The 22,394-nt window shown below is 43.2% G+C and overlaps 1 protein-coding gene across 2 annotated transcripts in view; it reads left to right on the plus strand.

Annotated features, from left to right (window-relative positions):
• The window catches only part of mef2cb (myocyte enhancer factor 2cb), a 60,245-nt gene that overhangs the window by 15,697 nt on the left and 22,154 nt on the right, over positions 1-22,394 (plus strand). For both annotated transcript variants that reach the window (XM_034691497.1, XM_034691498.1), the window contains exons 2-3: positions 5,310-5,522; positions 15,487-15,690. In XM_034691497.1, coding sequence (XP_034547388.1) covers positions 5,469-5,522; positions 15,487-15,690 — 258 coding nt within the window. In that variant the 5' untranslated portion in view covers positions 5,310-5,468. The remainder of the gene's footprint in view (positions 1-5,309; positions 5,523-15,486; positions 15,691-22,394) is intronic.

Below are 22,394 nucleotides of genomic sequence, written 5' to 3' on the forward strand. Positions count from 1 at the left end.
CTTTCCCGCTCATCAATAGACAGGTGTCTCAGTTCAAAGGCACATAGAGATTGAAAATAGAATACATGTGAAACTGTCTCACTAATGATCCAACTAAATCATGAGCTAATAGAGAGAGACAGGTGAAGACATATCCTACAAGACACAAAACACACAGAGAGAGAGAGAGAGAGAGAGAGAGAGAGAGAGACTGCAGTCTCTCAAATTCAAGTTTAGCTTGCTGGTAGAAAAAAAGAAGGAATGAACACATTATGAGATGATCCACCACTATCACTCTAATCCCCAGATGTACATGTTGCTAATCTCTTTAGCCGCTAACATGTTAAATTAGTCCTAATATCTGCTGAGATTCAGAGCCATAGAGGCCCACCTACGCGTGGGCTACCGCCCAGGTTTAGGTCACTCTTCTACCCCAGCTCTGGAAAAAGATATAGACATTAGAGTGGGGGGGCGGGGGTGTTGGTGGGGGCTGAGGGAAGTAGCAGTGATAGCCATTCGTCACCCTGCCTATCTCGCTCTGACAGATGGGGAGTGCGGCGTGCCACATAGAGGAGTCACTGCCTGTAATGACATTAGAGGCACAATGAGACCTGATACACAATTTTTTTTCTGTTCCCATCCAGCCTGGCCATCAACTCGCTCCTTTAGCTTGATCCTTCCCCTCCTTTCATTCCTGCTGGTACATCTCCATCCATCCTGACAGCAGATAAAGTGCAGTGTGTTTCCAAATGCAGCTCAAACACACACGTACGCGCCCACAAACACATCCACATTTGAATTGCTGCATCAAAAACCAAAAGAAGAAACCTCAGAAAATCTACAAATCTGAAAGGAAAAAAACTTTTATGTTCTCGAGGAAAATCTTCCACATGACAGACATGCTGAAGTAAAAATGGAGCGCTGTGTGTGTGTGTGTGTGTGTGTGTGTGTGTGTGTGTGTGTGTGTGTGGAGACATTCAGATTGTGTTTGGAAAACCATATTAAAGCATGTTTTTGGTCCTCCTCTTCAAGGAAATGTGAGTTTATTTAAAAAGAGAGAGCGTTTATTTAATGTACCATACACCTCCTAAAAGGTTTACTTACTGCACTGTAATATGTTATTCTAAATCCTCACAGCCACATTTCCTAGGAGGACAGAGGATACTGGCATGATATATGTATGTATATAAATATATATATATACTGTATATATAAATATATATATATTTTTTCTCTTTATCGGGTCACATGCTATTACCAAATGTGTTGCAGATGTACCATGAGCTGAAGTGGGGTTTCTTGGAAAAACATCACCAATCCTGTCGTGATAAATCACCTTCCCCAATTTGCTGTAACGTGTGTAAAGTTAGGATTTGAGACTTCAGCATCAGCAAATTTCAACGCAGGAAATAAAGTTCAAATTTCCCTCTTAATTCTCTGAATGCAGAAACAATCTGAAGTACAATTGTGCGCAACTTTCGTTCCAAGAATTTCAATTCTTGTACATTTCCTCTCCTCACTCGCAAACAAAACCCTGCAGCTGTCTTTCAACGTGACGAATAAAACCCGAGCATGAGTCAAGGTAAAGTTCCTCTTTTTTTCCACCTCCTTGAGTCAAAGAAGTCGTGTTCAGTGTCCTCCATAACAAAGCCACATTAACAAGCACCCTACAGACCGTCTATTAGAATGTGAAAAAGCGCCGTGTGCTGTATATTAGTTTTTAGTGACTAAACACTTGGGAGAGAGGCGACCTAGAATCAAGCCTTGTGGTGCACTGAGTGTATATGTTCTCATCGTCCTCTCAGCTCCACTTGTGAGACTCAGAGAGAGATAGAAAGAGAGAGAGAGCACTCATTAGATCTATGTGCTGAATCGCTGCTCTCTCTCCATCTCTCCCATCCTCCCCCAACCTTCACCCCCCCTCTCTCTCTCCTTCTCTCTCTCCGTCCGTCTGCTTAACAGATGGGAGGGTCGTGGGTACAGCTATTCCCCTCCCCCTGGAGAGGCCTGGTGCCTGTTCAGAAAGATCCCTCTTTATGCTTCACTCAATTTCCCTCTCTACATTTCCTCTCTCTGTGCTTCTTCTTCTTCTTCTTCTCCTCTTTCATTGTCATCTCTTCATTACAAGGCAAAGAGAGTTGGGACAGTGAGGACGTAAAACAAGCAAAAGGGGCGACGGTGGTCCTTCTGTCTGCTTGGTGCCAGCTTGCCCTTTGACCCTTGCAGCCTCCCGCTCTGGCCTCCTTGCAGTTACCAGGCTGGTGTGAATGCAGGCGTACCATTAGTCAGACTCCACAGAGAGGATAAAGAAACTCTTTTGTGTATTCTTCATCTTCCTCGGCTCATTCCCTCTTCCCCTGCGCCTTACTTCAGGATTAGCAAATTGGCTTAATGTGTGCAAGCTTGTTAGTTCTTTCTTCTGTGTCGCTCTGTGATTCTTCTTTATCTCTGCCTTTTTTTCTTCCTCACCTTATTTGCCCTCACAAGGTCATGTGTCAGTGTCACTTCCCTGTGAAAAATTCCTGCCTGTGCCGCTCGACCATGTTCACTCAGCGGCACTTGTTTCGTCTGTTTCCCTTCATTTCTTGGCATCACGAGGCTAAATTGGATAGAGTGATTCAGTGGTAATCTGTTAAGTTAACCGATGCTCTTTCCACCGCAGAGGGTAAGGAGAGGGAAGGGAGCCCGATGAGGAGGTGGGTGCTCGGTTCTTATCCAGAAGCGGCCTGGCACTCATATGGGATGGGGGCGGGTGTGAGGACGAAGGAGAAGGGGACTTGTGTCAACGTGTAGGAGGTAGAGGAGGCAGCCGTGAGAAGGGATAGAGAGAAGGTGGGGGGGAGATTTGTTTAGGCGGGGAGGCACCGACACGGGGCTAAGCGGCAGCAGAACCTCACCTCGGGGAGTGTTGGCTGGTGCTGGGAGCCAAAAGTGGGGATTAAATGTTCAGGACACGGGCTTAGTCTTAGCGCTAATGTTACGTAAGGCCTAAGGTGTTGCCCCAGCGGTTGTTGACATTGAGAGGTTCAGCTCTGCTCAGCGAGCTGTGGGAGGAACGAGGAGGAGGAGGTGGAGGCCAGGAGGCAGGGATCACAGAGGTAACGCCTCCTTGTTTGGAGCGCTGCCCGGGCAGGGAAGTGTTGAGCACAAAGACAGGGAGGGGATGATGCTGTCAGCCTGTGATTGAGGTATGCCGGCTTGATTGATATCCTTGTCTGGCTGTCTTGTGCCAAAGCGCCTCAGTGTTGGCTTGTAATCCCAGTTTGTCTGACAACATCCTCCTTTGTTTTCTTCCAGAGGGCAGCGCTTTGTTTTTCTGTCTGTGGATGGGTGTGTTTGTGCAGAGCAATGCTAAAATGTTTTGGATAGCCTCTTCAGAGCTGCCACAGAGTTATTTTAGATCGTGTTGTTATTATGATGGCGCGGTCCGGCTGTTGTCTTAACTGCCAAATGATGCATTTGTGTTTGTATCTCGTTTCTTCCATAAGTGGGCGTATTCCAAACATCAGCTCGGGAAGGTTTTGTCATGCATTTCATCATTGTTCAAATTGTATTGTCTCGTATTGTTTTAAACTTCTGTGCAGTGAAAGTTTGTTGTAGAAAAACTCATAATTCATGTAATAATTGATGGGATGTTATTCCTGAAAAATTGGATTTATTTTAGAACTCTGTGCCATGCAGAAAAACGGAAGGCCAAAATGATCGCACAAGTCTTACATCAAGATACAGGAACATTACTGTACTACAGACTAAAGTAATGTACTGCAGCTACAGGCCTTCATCTGTCACTAAGGGCCACAGTATCCCTGGATGTTCCTGTTACACGCTTTCATTATCAATGTCCTACTCTTGCACAAAGAGGTCAAGTGCATAGCAATGTGCTGTGTTCACCTCAGGGGTTTACTGCTTTCTTGTGCTTTCTCATGCATGTTACTCAATAAATACATGGATTCAGGTTAGGAGAGAGATAAAAAAGAAAAAGAAAAAAACAGGGAGAAAGGAAGTGTGTTACAATGTGCATCTACGTGTGCGGGACGGTGCAGAGGAGAGAATACGAGAGAGTGAGGAAGAGAGCAAGGGTGTAGGGGAGAAGAGAAAGAGAGACAGAGAGAGAGAGTGATAGAGAGAGAGACTGAGACTGACATGTCTTTTGGTGAAGCGGTGTCGTCTTCCACATCAATGTCTGATGCTTGTGCTGCCAGGTGCCGGAAATCTGGTTCAGAAAGGAGAGAAGAGAGAAGAAGGGGAAAGTAGAGAAAAAAAAAAAGGCAGGGTAGATGGAGGATTTTTTTTATTTTTTTTTATGTGACGGCGCTGACAGCTCCCCTGCATTGCACTGTGCTTAAATAATGGGATGCTCATTTGCATAACGAGGGACGTTATCACCTCTACTGTCAAAAGAAAACACAACAACAGTTCTTCTGCTCCTCCCTGAGATAGATTGGGTTGGCCTACTTTAGCACTCTGGAGAGATGCACTGGAGCTCTGGCTCAGCCAAACCCACACAAGAACACACACACTAACACACACGCTCAAACACACCCTTGCATGCACAGATGGACACACCGTCATTCACTCACGCAAACTTTTTGAGCGCAGGTTTCTTTGTTGCACACAAAGTCTGCCTCTTCCGTCGCTGGCCTTCACTCCTTTCCAAAAGTGATGCACTTCCGATGCACTCACTCACATGCTATGTCCTCATCTGGATGAAGTTTTGTTGCAATGGTGTGTGATTTCCGTCTCCAAGGAATGTCCTTTTAACATGTTTCAAAAGATAGGTCTTGGCACTTTTCCTGTTTTGTTTTTTGGGATTTGTTGTTACCAGAACATGGAAACACTGAGCTCAAATTGTACATCTGTATTCCATCCTTCGACTCAAGCCTGCCATTTTGGAGCTCCAGATAGACTAGAAAAAGAGTGTCTGGCATTACCACTACTGTCAATACAGTGCAGTTCGTGGGAAGAAACAAAATGTATTTCTCAGTCTGGAGGTAATGTTACAGTGTCGGTGATTAGAGCGTTTAAGTTAGCGGCACTTCCAAAACACTGTCAAACTCTCTGTGAACGAAGCGAGATCCTGACAGCGCTGTCTCCTCTCATAGTCTGTGCCTGGGAAAAAAAAAATGCAAAAACTGATTTGCATGATATCGACAGTGAAAAACACAGCAGTTCTCACAACATTGTTGACAGATTCTTTGTCTTTCTTCACCCTCCCTTGTGGCTGCCATGATGCCACTTTTATTTTTTTTTCTCTCTCTGTATTTTGCCATATTTCATTTCATTTAATGCTCTTCCTCTCCTCCTCCCCTCCCCTTTCTTCTTTCCTGCAGATACGGATGCTGGAACCTTTGAGTTGATTGGAACAAATAGAAAGCAGAAAAAAAGAGATAAAGAAAGAGCAGAAGAGTGACGAGAAAGAAGAAGAAGGAGGAGAGTGAAGAAAGCAAAAAGTTCTTAAGAAAGAGGAGAGAAAGAAAAAGACGGGGACGATGGGGAGGAAAAAGATTCAGATCACACGGATTATGGATGAACGCAACAGACAGGTAAGTCCCAGGGGAATGGGAGGATGGATGAGTGTGAGGGTGAGAAGGAGGAGGGGTGGAGGATCGAGGAAGGAGAAACACCCTACACCCCACATAGCCTTGAACAATGAAGGTCTTCTGGGAGTCTGGGCAATAATGTGAAGTGGACGACAGAGAAGTGTATGAGGGGATATTGCTCTGGGTGGAGGAGTTCCACTGCTTTAAAATGGTGTGTTTGTTTGTGTGGGTGCACCAGCAGGACTTCTCTAAAAAGGGATTTGCATGAGAACATTTGTAATTCTCCAAAAGAAGGAGTACATTCTGCATATCACTGCCCGCTCGGAGGGCTGCGGCCTACACACACCACTGTGGCACCCTTCACACACCCAACCTCTCACACCATGCCACCCAGTTTAGCTCACCAGCAGTGGAATATTACCAAGTAGCACAGGAGACCCAGGGTGGGGAAAAACATAAACAAACAACCAAACAGAGATGGGATGGTCTAAAGTGACACGCTGGAACGAGCCAACAGGGCGGAGATAAAGCACTGAATCAGTATTTTTCTTGAGCTAAATCAGTAACAGTAGGGCCGTTGAAGCTTTCCTCTGTGTGGCAATAGATACACTGCTCAAACCAAAGGTGATGCACAAACATGGTAATTTAAAAGAAAAAAAAAACTTGAAATAACAAACCTTGCAACAATGGATCTCTTGCAGCACACATTTTAAAGAACAGCTGGCATTACTTGAAAGAGACATAATAAATTGTGGACTGCATGATTCAAGCAGACAGCACCGTCTGTGGTAGAAAATAGATAGAGACACAGCTCCCGCACTGCCCCTGAGGCCTGCAATTGATCACTTCCTGTGGCACGACTGACCACTGACACTTTGTCAGCTTCTTGGCAGCCCAATTGGATCCATACGCTGCTAACGTGGCCCCAGGATCACAGGTCAAACTTGCACACAGACACACACCTTGTCCGGACACAGCCTTACTTCATTTCGTTTGCTGTGTTCCTATCCTGGCAACATCCGCAAGAGCCCTACAGCCATTTCTCCTGGTAAAAAGTGACACAAAGAGGCTCATAGAATCAAATTGGTCAATACCGGAAGAGTAATTGAAGCAGATTACCACCTATGTCATGACTCATCTCAATGAGTCGGATCGCAAGTCACAAGAGGAGAGTCAAATTTGAGGGTGAGAAAGGAACTCCCGGTAATTATGATTGACTGTAAGTCCTTCATCAAATTCATACAGCATTCATTTTCCTTTGACGTCATGATCAAAAGATCCTTTACCGCCATGCTACTGCTGGGGTCCAGGGTGTGTGATGTACATTTATGGTATCATTTGGATGCCATGATAACCAAGTTAAGGCTGTAAAAAATGTCTAATATTAGGGGCTGCTTGTGCTGCTACTTGGTAATGCTAGCATCATATCACAGCTCTTATCAAGTCTTGCAGTTGATTTACATAATCTAATTTCTACAAAGTACACAAACAGGCAGACTTTTGGAAAGTTTATCTTCCCTTATATTAAGTCCTTATTTCTTAATTTCTGAGGATTGAGACTGTAAAATGCTTCATCAATCTTAGATGTTGTTGTTCTCACAGCAGAAGTTAACTAATGCTACCTGACTGGCCACCTCAGCAAACGTTTCTTCTGTCAACATCAAAGTCACACAAGATTGAAGATGCTGAGCAAAGAATGCAGAAAAAAACATATCAAAACCTAAATAAACCGGATCACAACTTTGAAACAGGGCTGTCAACTGGTTCACGAGATATTTTTCCACCCAGGGTGCCAAGGAACCCAGGCCATCCGCCTGAGGACCACAGCCACTGAACATGGGGCGTGCAACTCACGCCCCAGACCCCAAGAGTCTATGAATCTTTGCGCTCTTTACTAGCTATAGGAGTGTTAGGATAGCCAGCAGGTATAGAATCCTAGAATTAGTTGTCTAATGGTAGCTATGGTCAGAAAACAGATGACATTAGCTTCTTGCTTATGTTGCCTGAAGTCAGGTAGTGAGTGACAGCTAATACCAAAGTTTGAAAACGCATGAATTCCAAGCAAACATAATGCTATCTAGGAATTTAGATAATAAAATTATCTGTTTAATGGTAGCTTATGGCCAATCAATTATGTTTTTTTACTGAAGTAAAGTCTTATATCCCTCTGGACTTGGTCAGACACTCTGCAGATAATTTTAAACAAAGCAGTGCTATATAGTATTTTTTATTCCCTTCGCGTCAGAGAAAAGTGGACGCCTTGTGATCCTCTCCTTCACAAATAAGGAAACACTAAAAACTGGATCCAAGGACGACATTTTCAAAAACAAGTGGATAAGGCGTCTCACTGTATGCAGCCTACCTATGTGCTCTGTAGTCCTGTTTATGTATTTGTTATTTGGAAAGAGACAGGCCCGACAGAGGAAGAGCAAGGAGGAGGTCACAGAGTTTTACATGAGAAGTGCAGCTATCATGTTGCAGCAGCACCCACACTTCCTCCTTACTGTTATCTCAGCCCTTCTCTCTCATCCTACCTTAGCCTGGGCCCGCCAGTCGCACCAGGCACTCCGGCTCCTGCGGATAAGGAGGGAAAGAGGGAGACAGGAAGGACACCTGAGGGGAATCGATGCCTGAGATATCCGGGCTTTACTTACAGAGCGAGGAGAAGGAGGAGGAGAAGGAGGGGAGGGAAGGGAGGAGAAAAAGGGTTCAGGGAAAGGAAAAATCAATATATCACTGGATTTTGTTGTTTTGATCTCTTAAATGAAAGATTGCTTTTTTAGCTGTTTGTTTAAGTCAAACAGCTATTCCTACTGAAATGACGTCAGCCAGTCATGTGGAAACCACATGAACAAGGGTGGTATGGCACTAAGTGTCATTCAACCTACGACCTAAATAAATTACATCACCACATTTCTTAGAGGCGGACATCACAAGACAGACACAGAAACTCAAATTTTCTTTTTCAAAGAAAAAAAATGCTGGAGAAAAAGGAAGCTTTTGATTTGCATATTTTCACTTCCTTCTCGGGGAAATGTCCCAGTGCAAAAGCCAAATAAACACCAGAGGAATTTGTATAGTGTTGATTTCACCCGCAAATTCTTAACATACTTTTACTTTTTTATATGAAAAAAAGTTAAAGCATCTTCTTAGAGCTCCTCTGTGGGTTTCTGTGTTTAACAAAGTGACATGTTTAATAGTTTTTACAAAAAGTATAGTGTATAGCAGAGAAGATAATTATTGGACGTAATATAAATATCTTAAAGCTCATAAAGTTGTATTGAAAAAGATGGTACAATACCTCTTTCAGTCTAAAATAACTACATAAACCAAACATAACATTTCCCCTGATGTGCACATGTCTACACAACCTTCATATTGCAGTCCTCTTTAGAGTGGCACCACTCTGTGTAGCTGTCAACGCTACCTTGCCACCTACAGGGCTACACTGCCCACCATGCAGCAGCAGCAGCAGCACAGTGGGCACAGGGCCTGGCTCTCTCTGGGCGGCCACTTTGGGCTGCCACCCCCAGGCCCCGAAACACTTCCCGAGAGCAGGGGCAGAAGGGCCAGGCCTCCCTGGCGTTGACTGGCTGCCCGGAGCTCTGGACAGTGGGCAGCAGTGTATGAGCCCTGGCTCCAAGCCCCCCGACCACTCAGACCCTCTCCCTGCCTCGGGCACATGAAAGGGCCTCCTGTGCCATAAACTCATGGGCTAAACACACAGAACACACTCCTGCTGCAAGCACACACACACACAAACATATTGGCGCACACACTTACAGTACTATATACACGCACAGGTGTGGGTATGTACAGTGGCATAGGCCTGACACATAGCAGATTACACACTCAGACACATGCTTTGGTGTCTTGTTTGTGCAGCAGAGACAAATGCACGGTTGTAAACACATGTACACATTTAAAACACATCTATCTCTCAGGAGTCAGTCCTGGGGATTGACTCATTTACTGCAATTGGCTCTAATTACTGTAACCTCTCCAGCCAGTAGACTCCCTGGGCTTAATGTAGGATGACTTGTTTGTGCAATTCTGTGTGTGTGAGACATGTGGTTTCCACGAATCAAGGGGGAAGGGACCAGGGGGCAAAGGTTAAACGCGGATCAGGTCATCGGTGGCAGGAAGTAAAAAAAACAAAATCCCCAAACTCTCACAAACGAAAGTGACAAAAGCACAAAATGAATATAAAAAAGAATCCACATTTGTATGTCTTGCATATGCCGCCTCTCTTCCCGTACAATGCAAACTGAAGCACCACAGCTGAAAATAAAGGGGTCTTTTTGTTTCAGCGACAAAGCATTCTTCTCTCCAATCAACAGCACTGGGGTGAGAAAATGTGTGAGTGAAATTAACAGCAGGAAAATAATGAGGCCCACAGGGTCGCTACTCACCCCTGCACCCCTCCTCTAATTCCCTGTTTCCCACCTTCTACCATCTCCTTCTCTTACAACAGCGAGTGGCACTCCTCACCTGGAAAATGACTCACTAAGTTTTCACCTTCTGTCTGCTGCGTTTTAATTCTCTTTTTTACTCTCTTTTCTCATTCTTTGTTTCACTTCTTTATCACATGTTCTACACCTGCTCTGCTCGTCTGTCTCACCTCGCTCTCTGTCGTTACTCATGAGGAAAAAGGTTTATTGTTTACTTCCTGATTTTTTTTAAATCACACCCCCTAAGTACCTATCACATCAAGCTTTAATTCAAAGCATTCTTTAATTTACCTTTTAGAAAAAAAATCTTACATTTTTTAAACATCATCATGTGTTGAAGTCTGTAAAATTGAAATTATCACTTTTTTTTTGCTTTGAGTTACCCATGTCGCAGTTCATTTACATCTTCTCTATATATCCTACTGGTAATGTAAACAAAAATCTGACTCATAGTGGAATTACATTATATAGTGTTAAATTGAGTTAACAGTATTTTGCAGCAGAAATCAGTAAAACAATAAGAAGTGTTTAATGTGAGTAAAACTTCACAACAATATGCTCTTGTTGCTTTTCTTTCAGTAAATTTCACCACAAGTGGTATACAGTGTAAGGCGTAGTGCTGCAACAAACATATACTCACTTAAAAAAAAAAAACGTCAACAAAGTTATTTTTGTCACTCCGGCCACTAACTTGGGCCTCGCGTTGTAACATCCACTTTTTTGTCATATCCTTTTCCAGTTGTGGTTTTTCAGCATAAACAAGAGCATACAGAGAAGGAGTCAGACAAGCCATTACAGTGCTGTCCTGAGACATAATTACAAGCTCTGGAAAGAGGAACAATAAAAATGGGCATGTATTTTAAGACTCCAAACACTAAAATTGTCATAATCAAGACACCAATCAATCAGTTTTTCAGGTTAGTGAATAACTGAAAGTGGTTTCTTTTGATTGAGACTCTGAATGAAGAAATGTTTGGAGTCTGCAGCCTCCAGTTTCTTACTGTATAATGAAGGCACACTGGAAAAGGATGATAAGTGGGGTTTTTGAGAGAGAAGAGAGCATAGCATATATTAGAGGTGGGACAAAGCCTCTTTTGTAGTAATGCCCCTCTTAACAGCTTCTTTTGGCTGTGAGGCAGAGTTCAGGACCAGGTCTTTGGCTCCTCTTAGTCCTTTTGCGTAAGCTCGTGTCTTCCTGCTCGGCCCCTCGACAATGGGACAAGTGTTTGTCTCAAGACCAATCGTCCTGCTCAATAGCTGACTGACATCTATGTATGTGCGTCTCCACATGGCCATGTTTGGTTTGCTAACCAGCAGTTTTTTGGTGCCTGACTCCTCTCGCCTCCTCCTCTCCCTCTACCTCCTCCTCCCCCAGGGAAGCAGGCAGGAGGTGGGAAGCAGAAGCGAAGCCATTGTGAAGGGGAAGCCACTGGCCTCTTCCTGTTATGAGAGGAAATGCATACAAATGTGCTTCCTGTACGTCCGCCCCCTCTCTTCTCCCTCCCCCCTCCCCACCCCACCTTCTCTCTCCCCTCTCACCAGTGTGGCAAAGAAGCAACAACTAACTATTCCTCTCTCTTTTTTCTCCCCCTCTGTTGATCTTTGTTTACTAGAGGAAATATAACTGATAATTTAGTTTGAGTGAAAAGAGCAATCACACAATGTGATTGTGACAGAGTAGTGTGTTTACAGGGGTGTGTGTGTATGTGTGTGTGTCTGAATGTGTTTGTGTACATGTCTCCTGGGATTAGTATGTGGGGAGGACAAGGGTGAATGAACAAGGCTTGTGAGTCGACAGTGTACTGTTATGACATTATGCTCATGAGCGAGTGCACATTATGGACAAACTAATTTAGAATAATACCTGATAACATGTACATATATCAGTAGACGTTTATTAAAATACATGTTGAGATTTAATATTGTATAAAACAAATGATTGCACATTGAAGTAGGTTCTAAAATCTGAAAATTAAAATTCTTAATGATTCTATTTATAGTAGATAAAGAGGCAAACGCTTTATTGTTTGGTTTTGAGGATTGTAATGGAAATATTTTTTAGAATTTTAGCCTTAATCATCAAAAAGCACACCAACACTGCCCTCAAAGTGCGCAATGCAACATTATTGTATGGTTAAGTTTTAAATTAAAAATGCCCCAAAAAATTTCTGCATGTGAAATTGTGTGTGTGTGTGTGTGTGTGTGTGTGTGTGTGTGTGTGTGTGTGTGTGTGTGTGTGTGTGTGTGTGTGTGTGCATATGAAGATAGCCTTCACACTCTGGTTACCCATTTACTGTGAAAAGACACACTTGGCTTCACACTCACACTCTTACACTGGTCTCTCTTTTACCAGTACACATGGTCGCAAATGTGCTGCAATGTCGCGCTCTTTGTTATTAACATAGTGGCGTTTCTAACAGCACCCACTGACCGAGGAAACAAAGATTACACCCACACTGACATACGGGTGGTTTACAGTGGGGCTTTTTTCAGTTTAACAACATAGACAGAGGGCTCATTAATTCAAAGGAAAAGCTGTTCAACTTAATACATAGGCAGCTCACTAATATCAGAACCATAATTGTTAGAGAATTAAAAGTAAAAAAACAGAGTAAATATAAGCACCATGTTTTCTGCAAAGTAATCCTTAGTTCCTTTAATAACAAAGCCTGTTTTAGGCTAGCACAAGAGAAGCCAGCGGTGATATCATCAGCCTGAAGGGTCACATGACAGCATCATGTGAGGCCATGAAGTCATAACAGAGACACTTCAAGAGGAGAAATAAAACATATCAGAAAAGCTACATAGCTGAGACACAGTCCAAATTAGCACATCCCACTTGATGTTTGCACCAGTAATAAAGAAGACAGCCAACTGTCTTTTAAAATGTGTGTGTGTTTGTTCAAGCAAGCATGCACTGTATGTAAGCCTGCGTATTTCTGGATGTATGAGCATGGCGTTAGTAATATATGTGATTTGGAGGTAGCAGGTTGTACGTGTCAGATTGAGATGTGGGGGTGCGCTGGTGCGATATTTATGTAGGTGTTATTGTTTGGTCAGTTAAGGCTTTTCATAATCACACACTTATTCTCTTCCTGTGGTGTTGTTAAAGTCAGTCTATGTGTGAATTATAATATGTGAAAAATGCATGCTAGGCTCCCCATTTAAAGTGTGAGGCTCGGCAAAAGTTTGATTGGATTCATTTTGCATGTTGAAATAAGATGCACCAAATGTCAAAATTTGAAAATACTCGTTAGTAACAAGCTTTTGTTTGTAATTGTCTCATGTTAGGGACTGTCTCACTGATATACAGTATTACTGATTAAAACTAACATACAGTTGACACCAGCAATCCAGGCCTCAGGAACTCACCTCACGTGTCACCTTTTGAAACATTAATGGCCCCAGCAGAGTGTGTGCCTGAGTGAGTGGTTGATAACAGAGCCTGTGTCCTGCGTGTGCCCCCCTTTGCATCCAAACACCAGGGGAAGGCAACACTGTACATGTCCTGACCCTGAGTAGTCTGCTCTGACCTTAAGTCCCACAGTCCTGACTCTTTATTGTCTTGCTCATGTACGATGTAGTAAATGCTAATGCGTACGTTTCAGATGAGGATGCTAGAGTGGGTTAGACATGACAATTAATCTTATTGTCACACAGTACCTCTTGATCTCAAACTTTAGACTGAGACATGTTTTTTTCACATCCTAGTGTTACTGTGTAAATGTCAGCATGATATTTAAAGCCCAAGGGAGCTTTTTTCTTTCTCCTTACACTGTCAGTAATTCAGATGAGTGTTTGTGCCACGGTACACAACCTGACGTCACACGCGTAGGTTTGTAGGGCGTCAGAAAGTTGCGTCTCTAGTTTCAGCCTGTGTTGTCTGACACATGGCTTGGCGTGCCGCAGTGACATCACTGGAAAACTTTTGGACGGGGATCCAGAATCCTGCAGTTCATATGGGGAGACAGAGAGAGAGAGAGAGAGAGGGGGGGGGGGGGGGGGGGGGGGGGGGGGGGGGATGGCTTGATATTCAGTTTCCCTGGTGCATCCTGGGAGATATGATTTCAGGAAACCCAAAACTATCTATCAATATCCATTCAATCCTGTCTCCTCTTTCAAACCTGGGAGTTGTGAAGAGAAAATGTGAAGGGCAATGCATGATAGATTTATGCAACAAATCTATTCATACATTACCCTAATCAACCACACAGAGTGATCTCTTTGTAAAGGGTTTTATACCCAGCAGATAGTCTTTATTGTTGTATTCAGAGCATGTTTAACTGAGCATTGGGCGGTTTTATTCTGTATTTTTTGGCCCACTTAAGTGTCAGAAGAGAATAGACAAACATGCAGTTAATCAACAAACTGTGATCATTAGCTACCAGCTGGGCGCAGATCTGGCAGTACTTCTTCTCTATAAAAAAAAGCTATGTCAATACAGATCTCCCATGTAAATAATCACACAGTCACAGAAGAAAAGAAAAGACAGTTCAATAATAAAACAAGAAAGAAAGCAGCATTGCTCAGTGAACAAGGCTGGCAGTGGCACAGTATTTTTTTCTTTTCCCCACATACAGCTGAGGAGCTTACACACATGGCTTCGAAAAGAAAGCAGGTGCAGCTCACTGGAATTAACTCACTTTCACTGCTCTAGTTTTGATCCAAACAATAGAGGAGTAGAGGCTGTTCTATTATGACAATGTGGCCACTTGTATGCGTGTTTCTTTAAAGGGCCCGGTCTTAGGTCTTGCACACGCATATGTGCATGCACGTAGCCACAAACAGGGTGAGAAAATAAGGCCTCATAACAGAAAACAATATATGTGGTTTAAGTTAATTGCATTGTCGCTATTTTTGTGCTCAAACATCTTCAAGCCCAGCCTGGGAACCCACCCGCTATTTAAATTAGTGGCCTCTCATTCACTATGAGAAGTGGTTGACTGGGCAACACAACAACTGAACAATGTGTGTTAATTTCTGTGAGAAAATACTAGTCTTAGCTTTTTTTAGATGAAGTTACAGATTTGTCTCTCTAGTTCAAAAGCAGGAGTGAGAGAGCGAGCGCAGTCAGGTGATAAAAAAGGGACCATTTAATGCGACATTTGTTCCATGATGAACCTCTGCGCGCTTTGATGTACAAGCAATAACTGATCTTCTTTACCGTTATCTGTCTCAGACACAGTGTTTTCAGTTCCTTAAATACAAGGCCAGCTTCTTTTTTCTTTTTTCCTGGTTTGGTGCATGGACTGATACACACAGTAACAGACTTCAGTTTCCCTTAATTCAGTTTCCCTGAGAGCAACCAATTTAAAAAGTAAATATTTGTAACACCAGATTTGTATTTATTCCTTTATTACAGACTCAATCATATGTAGAAGGGGGAGTTTTTTTTTTATTTTCTTAAATAATTACTTAATTTATATGAAATTTTAGTTTGAATTATTCGTGAATCTTTGACTCTCACCTTAGCTAATCAATCTCTTCCGATTTCTTTGTCTCCCTCTTTTACCCAGGTGACATTTACAAAGCGAAAGTTTGGCCTGATGAAGAAAGCATATGAGCTGAGCGTGCTGTGTGACTGTGAGATCGCCCTGATCATCTTCAACAGCACCAACAAGCTGTTCCAGTATGCCAGCACAGACATGGACAAGGTCCTGCTTAAATACACTGAGTACAACGAGCCCCACGAGAGCAGGACCAACTCCGATATTGTGGAGGTGAGTAACAAGAAAACGCAGACGGTGCACATACGTACACGGCCACACGCACAGATTCACGCACGCTCATGCAAACACACCGAAACGCACACAGACAGATGGTTACAGCGTTTGTGACTCATTCAGCAACCCTTACTTCTCTCTTTTAGTCTTCACACCTACCACAGTGTAAGAAATAATTGCTCCCATAGTTTGTCTGTCTCCCCCAGGGGTCTAATCCCATATCAGTTGCTTAAAAAAAGGTTTATAAGACTCATAGTTTATCATTAATTAAATAAAGTATGTTTATTTAAAATGCTTCCTTATGTTTTGTGTACTTTTCAACATAAAAGTAGAAGCCTATCATTGATCTGGCCCTTTCAGACTCTCCCCTGTGGTGTGTAATCAGCAGTCCCCTCCTCCGGTGTCTTGTCACCATTGATGTGCCTCTTAGACAAGGATGTTGCGCTGATTTACTTTGGACACATGTCGTCTGTGTGGCTCCAGGCGACGTGAAACAGTGCCGTCAGGGCAGCCAGTATGCAGGTAGATAAAGCAGGAAATGACGCTGGCACCCTCCAGGATCCTTAAGCTCTCAACGTGAACCTGTTATGCAACATTCACACTGCAGCGCTGACAAACCTGGTGGGCCAAACACACACAGGCAATGCATTCATGCAGAGTTTATCCCTTTCTCTCGCGCGCACACACACATTTATACACTCACACCATGCTTGATTAAACTGCACCTGTCCCACAAAGTAACGTTGAATAAATCGTATTTTGAACTGCCTGAATATGTCACATACAGTATACTGTATATTCAAGATTCTTTGCTTGTTGTTGCATGGACTTTCAAAGCAATATGATACTTTTATTACGTTAATGTGCAGATGGAAATTTTTATTTATGCATTCTAGATGCCAAACACATCTTGCACTTTCTTTCCCTTTTACTTAGCATTAAATATTCTTTGTGTTTAATGATGTAGCATGTGCACACTCCAACTATTGCCCCGCTTTTCACAGTTTGAAAACAATTGGAACAATGATTAGGTTTTGCAGTTTATATGTAAAATTTCGGCAGTTTCGAACTAAAAGAAAATGTTTACTTTGTTCAAGTTTGCCATCATATTTCTTGTATATCCATGCCAAGCTTTTAATTCAACAAGCACCTGCGGCATAACGCTGATTCTTCACATGGCCTTTACTCATTTTATCCTCAATCATTGTCAGTTTAGGATTCAAAAAGAGAAAGGAAAAAGAAGACAAGTTAGATGCAATGTATACCCCTAAATCTCATGCACCTAGCTGGCTAACCAGTCTGAACACAGCATGGGACATGTTTTTTTCTCTTCATTCGGGTGTTGCTGGGCTTCTTGCCTGCCTGTGGATGGGCAGGCCCACGGGGAACACTCCTGCTTTTCCAGATGGCGCACTGTACCTGACTACAAACCTTTTAAATTTACACAACAACGCACATATCAATTGTCCTAGCCTTTGGTAGAGATTTTACCTTACATTATCCCTACACTTTAAATAATAACCCCATCCCTCATAATATATTTGTAGGTTAAAAAAAACAGCATAAATAAATGTATGGCAGCATATTGCGAGCTTAAGAGGGGTTTGCTGTTGTCATTATTGCTTTTGTTCCATCACCACTTCCATTTGTAGTGTAATATGTGGTGTGTTAATGTAGCTCATACATCAGGTGAAACCAGGACTCAATATATGTCTGACCTTAATGATGAAAACAAAGAGAATGGGCCGAGTGCATTATCACGGACGGTATGTAGAAGTACAAATAAATCAACCAGACATGACATAACTGCTTATTTTGGTTTTGCTGTGTTTGTTATGCTCTTATTGACTTCCTATAATTAATTTTATCGAGCCTTTCCTTTTTATCAACGTGGTGGAGAATATGGGGTTTCACTTTTTAAACTTGTGTTCTTAACACATTAAAGATTAAAATTATACATTGTGCCATTTTTAAACATCAATAATAACTAAAGCTGTTCACGTTTTAAATGTTTTTTCTAAAGCTTAGTTTGAGTCTAGTCATAAATCAACATGAATTGTCACAGTTTGTTCAAAATTAATCATATCCATGTACATCAGAAGGGATAGAAATAATCCTCTATGCATTATGTAATTTACATTAACCCATTTTGCATCCACTTATATCCCTGCTATTGGTATGAGCACTCATATTTGTAATGTAGCGAGCCCTTCAGCCTCTGTGTAGTCAGTGTATTAGCCTGCCCCAGCTCAACCCATGAGGAGAGCTGTCACATGTTCCAGCAAGTGCCTGTGACGAGAGCTCCCTGCTTTGAAGCTCTCTCTTTAACTGTGTCTCCATTAGTGAACAGAGGATGGCTAACGTGTAAACAGCCATGTCAGGGGAGGACGCTAAAGAGCCTAGTGGGGGGAGCGCTGTGGAGCTCTACCTACACTGTGATCCCTGGAGTACCTCGAGCGACTCACAGCGGGAGAAATCGATCTGAAGAGGCCTTCAGCCTTAGCCACAGTGTGCTAACGGGATTGGCCACAGGGCAGACACTAGCACGTTTCACATGGGGCGGGTGGAGGGAGGAGGGCGGAGAACTGGGGGGGTTTGGATCTCTCCTGCCGAGCCTTGTGTGCCGCTGCTAAGCTACGTCACAGGTGCAGGAACGTGGGTGGGTTGTTGAGTTTGGGGGGGGGCAGGAGCAAAGCAGACTTCCTGTTGAGAGGGCAGAACGATGAGGAGGAGGTCAAGAACCTGAAGAATTACTTGATTTGGGGGAGTAGATTTATCAAAGTTCCCCTCAAGAGAACCATAAGACCTTAAACATGACATCTTATTTGCAACATATTTAATTTCAAATTTGTAGAAAGCTCTCATCTTTAGAAGTATACAAACTGCCTTCATCTCTCTCTCTGTGTTGCTGCGGTGCCTGAAGGTGTAGTGGGAGGAGAGGCAGAGGTAGGGGAGCGGAGCTCATAGTGTGGGCGGCTGGCATAGAGGCCTGCTACATTAGCAATAAAGCTCTATGTAATTAGCATGTCTTTGGTTGATAATTAGCGTTGTTGAGAGAGTGGCACTGAGAGTGTTGCACAGCCTCTCTAGCTACAGCATGTTTACAAGAAGCTGCAGGGCTTTTTTCTCCCTCCATTTCTTTAACTCTCCTGTTTTTCTTTCCCTTTATCTAGTTTTTTTCATTGAACATTCTTAATCTTAAAGATATTTTGCATTATGTTGACTCTAGGTATGGGTCAGTTGTGTAAATATACAGTGAGAGACAGAAATATGAAGACAGAAAAGAGAGAGAAAACAGAAAGAGAGAATAGCGGTAAAGAAGGTCTTGATGACTCACTTGAAAACAGTCTCAGCTGGGAATGACACTTCCACAAATATCTGTAGAACCGAAAGACAAAGAAAGCAAAGCTAACCCTTATCAGAGCATGAGTTGTAAAACAAAGCAACCATAGCTAATCAAAGTTATTATTGTCACAATCACAATGGATGACACCTAGAGACCCATAATAATCATATAAATGCTATGAAAAATACAATAGTCACATTCTGGATCAAACTGGGGGCATGTTTTGAATGCTAACATCCATGTAGGACATCTTAACTGTCTGAGTCTCCACCAGGAGATTGTAATGAAACATGTCTACAGTATCATCGGCTGATAAACAAGTGGGGCAGTCCACTTAATTAATGCCAATTGTTTAAAGAGACATTCAAGCCCATCAAGGCAGAGGCAGACCCTCCATCACTGGATGTCTGAGCTGTGTCATCCTGGCAGGTCTACAGTACTGTCTGAGTCTGGCTTCAGATAAAACAGCCCAACATGCAGATAGATTTCCTATACTTGATATCTGCCAGGTCAGTTTCCTGGACATGTGAACGGCATTAGAAGCCATGTTGGGAAATGACGAGAGAAAAGATCCATCTCTCTCCCTTTTTTTCCCCCACTCTTTTTTAGTCCTGCAGAAGAACAATCACTCAGAGTTCTTATTGGTGATTTATTATGCCAGTGTGGGGGTTGTTAATTGCAATAGCACATGAAAGAGTCCTTTCTTTCACCCCCCCTCCCTCCCTCCCTCCCTCCCCATGATTGCAGAACAAGCCCAAAAACCTAAGCAGCGTTGGCTGGTTCTGGCTGTGATTGAATGGCCCCCAAATCCAACAACACTCTTGGGCTGTGTCAAATCCCTGTTCCACAATATATTTGTTTTCCCCTCATTGAAACAAAGAACACAGGTTTGTGAAACAACTAAAGGGATAGTGAGGGAGCTGTGATAGGGAGCTATATCCCCTAAATGCTTGCAAATACCTTAGAAGAAGGAGGGAGAGATGCTTTTATATTTGCATGTAACAATTTTGGAGTTACAGTCTGAGCTAGTTTGCATATATGTACACACACAAAAGGTGTTTTTGGCTTTAGTGAGTATGCCTGCCCTGCATGGGTGCATGCGTGTATATACTGGTGACAATTGGCTTGAACCCTGCGGAGCTGACGGCATTGTGATGACCTCAGCAAGCACAGCACACTCTGATACCATTGGCTCAAGTATCACATGGAAAGGCACATGGCTCCCGGTACTGAGCTGACCTGCCTGCCTGCCTGTTCACATACCTACCTGCCAGAGGAAAGGCCGTTAGCCAATCCCATTTCTAGCAGATTAACCTAATCTGAAAGTTCAGCTCACCCTGTAATCTTAAACAGCAGCAGCGGGGGATCTGCCTCCCCACCTTTCCTCGACTGATTTCTTTTCTCCTTTCTCTCCCTCTGTCTTCGCCTAGAAGTAACTATTGAATGAGAAAGAGAGGGGAGGAAGGGGAGGGACAGAGGGATGGATGAGTGCGAGAGGAGAGGAGAGGAGAAGAGAAGGGAGGGAGGGAGGAAAAGAGGGATGGAGAGGGAGGAAGGCTGGTAATTATTTCCAAAGGTCATTCTGTTAATGACTACCCGCTTCGCTAATGAGATTCAGCAAAGCTCCCTCACCATGTTTCACCCTGCGTATGTTTCACCCGTGTGCCGGGATGTGTGAGAAGCACAGGTGTGATTTCAGCCCAGTGACAGTCCGCTGGGTGGAGGGAGGGAGGGTAGGTAGAGGAGGGAACAGAAGAAGAGGGGGTGGGAGGACAGTGGAAATGAAGAAACATAAAGAGAAAGTAAATCGAGCAGGTATGTCTGGCAGATAGAGAGCAGAAAACGGGTAATGTAGCAGCCTTGCACAATGTTTCAGATTGCCAGAAAACAAGATTCTCCACAGATTCTAAAAACTACAGAGTCTAACTTGTTTGATTCTAAGACCATTTACCTTCAAAAGTCCCTTCTTTATTAATTCAGCCACATTTTTCTGATTTCTCATAGTTAACAGGACATGTGATCCCCCTCTCTGAAGTGCCAGTGTGCTTATGTTCTGCCTCACTTTTGTGAAAATATTTTCCAGCATGTGTGCTATTCTGTGTGCTTATTTGGTTTCTAAACAGCATAGAGAACATTAGCCTTAAGGAGTTTTCTGTGCTGATCAGCTCACTGAATGACTTCCTCTCATGGCTCTCAAATACTGTATAATTCCTCCAGCCTGATTGCCTTTGCTAATTTCTCCTTTGCGACTCTGACATGCCATCAGCATCCAAGAGAAATAAGAAAGTCGTATCGTATCTCCTGTCTTACAGATGTCCACAGTGATTTTGAGTGGAAGGTTTGAGCATAGGGTACATGTGGTGCAACATGGGACGGAGGTAAAAGGGGTGGGGTTGTCACAGTGATCACAGTACTTCAGTGTTTACTAGTGGCTAAGAGATTGGCTTGTTTTTCCTGGTGAGCTGAGGATTAAAGTGCGAAGCTGCTTTGACTCTCTAAGTAAATTAACCCTGTGACATTGGCAGGGCAAGACTGTAGCAAGTTGTTAAAACAAAGACTGATGACAGCCGGGACACATCCTGCTGCACGTCTTAAAAACACATGTTGAGAAGCTGGCGAGGGGAACTTTATCTTTTGCACAATCCTGCCTTAATTTCATACAATATATTTACATTGATTAAAACAATCATATAGTTGGATCAGGAAGACTTCATTAAAAGCTCAGAGGAAGACTGCAAGGCACGTGACCACATCTTACACATAAGATGTTAAAAACGTAAGATGTTTTTATTCTGGTGCACAGAAAAGGGCGGTAAGACAAAGTGCTGACAGTAGAAAATCGTGTCTGTTTTCCTCTATATGTACTCACTTTGGGTCACTACATTTTCTTCACAGCGACTAAGCCGCCACATAAAAAAACAAGTTTGTAAGATGGTCAAAATAAAGCTCCACCCCCAAAACACCCACCAACATCACACGCTTGTATTTGATGTAGCCCTTTTCTAATAAATGCCTCAAAAAGTGGTCTAAAGATAGTGTGTGGTGAGGCTAAAAATAGTCGCCTTGCTGGCGGTCCTTGCTGGGAGAGGGTAGAAGAATAGGCATGGAATCTCTCTCTCTCTCTCCCTCTCTCTCTCTTCGCCCCCTCCCCTCGTTTTGTTTGAAACAGGGTGGGTGGTGGTTGTTTTTGTAACAGTGAGTAAGCGAAGTGTCAGGCTACTCATTCAGCCTCCGTTTTCTCTCTCTCCCTCTGTTTCTGAGGATCGACCATGCAGACTTGCCCTCGGCGACCACGTGCACAAGACCATTGGTTTGAGACCATGCAGTGCCCATAAACATTTGATCTCTCAGATAA

Source organism: Notolabrus celidotus, chromosome 9 (assembly GCF_009762535.1).
Source record: "Notolabrus celidotus isolate fNotCel1 chromosome 9, fNotCel1.pri, whole genome shotgun sequence".
In the NCBI taxonomy this organism is placed as follows: Eukaryota; Metazoa; Chordata; class Actinopteri; order Labriformes; family Labridae; genus Notolabrus; species Notolabrus celidotus.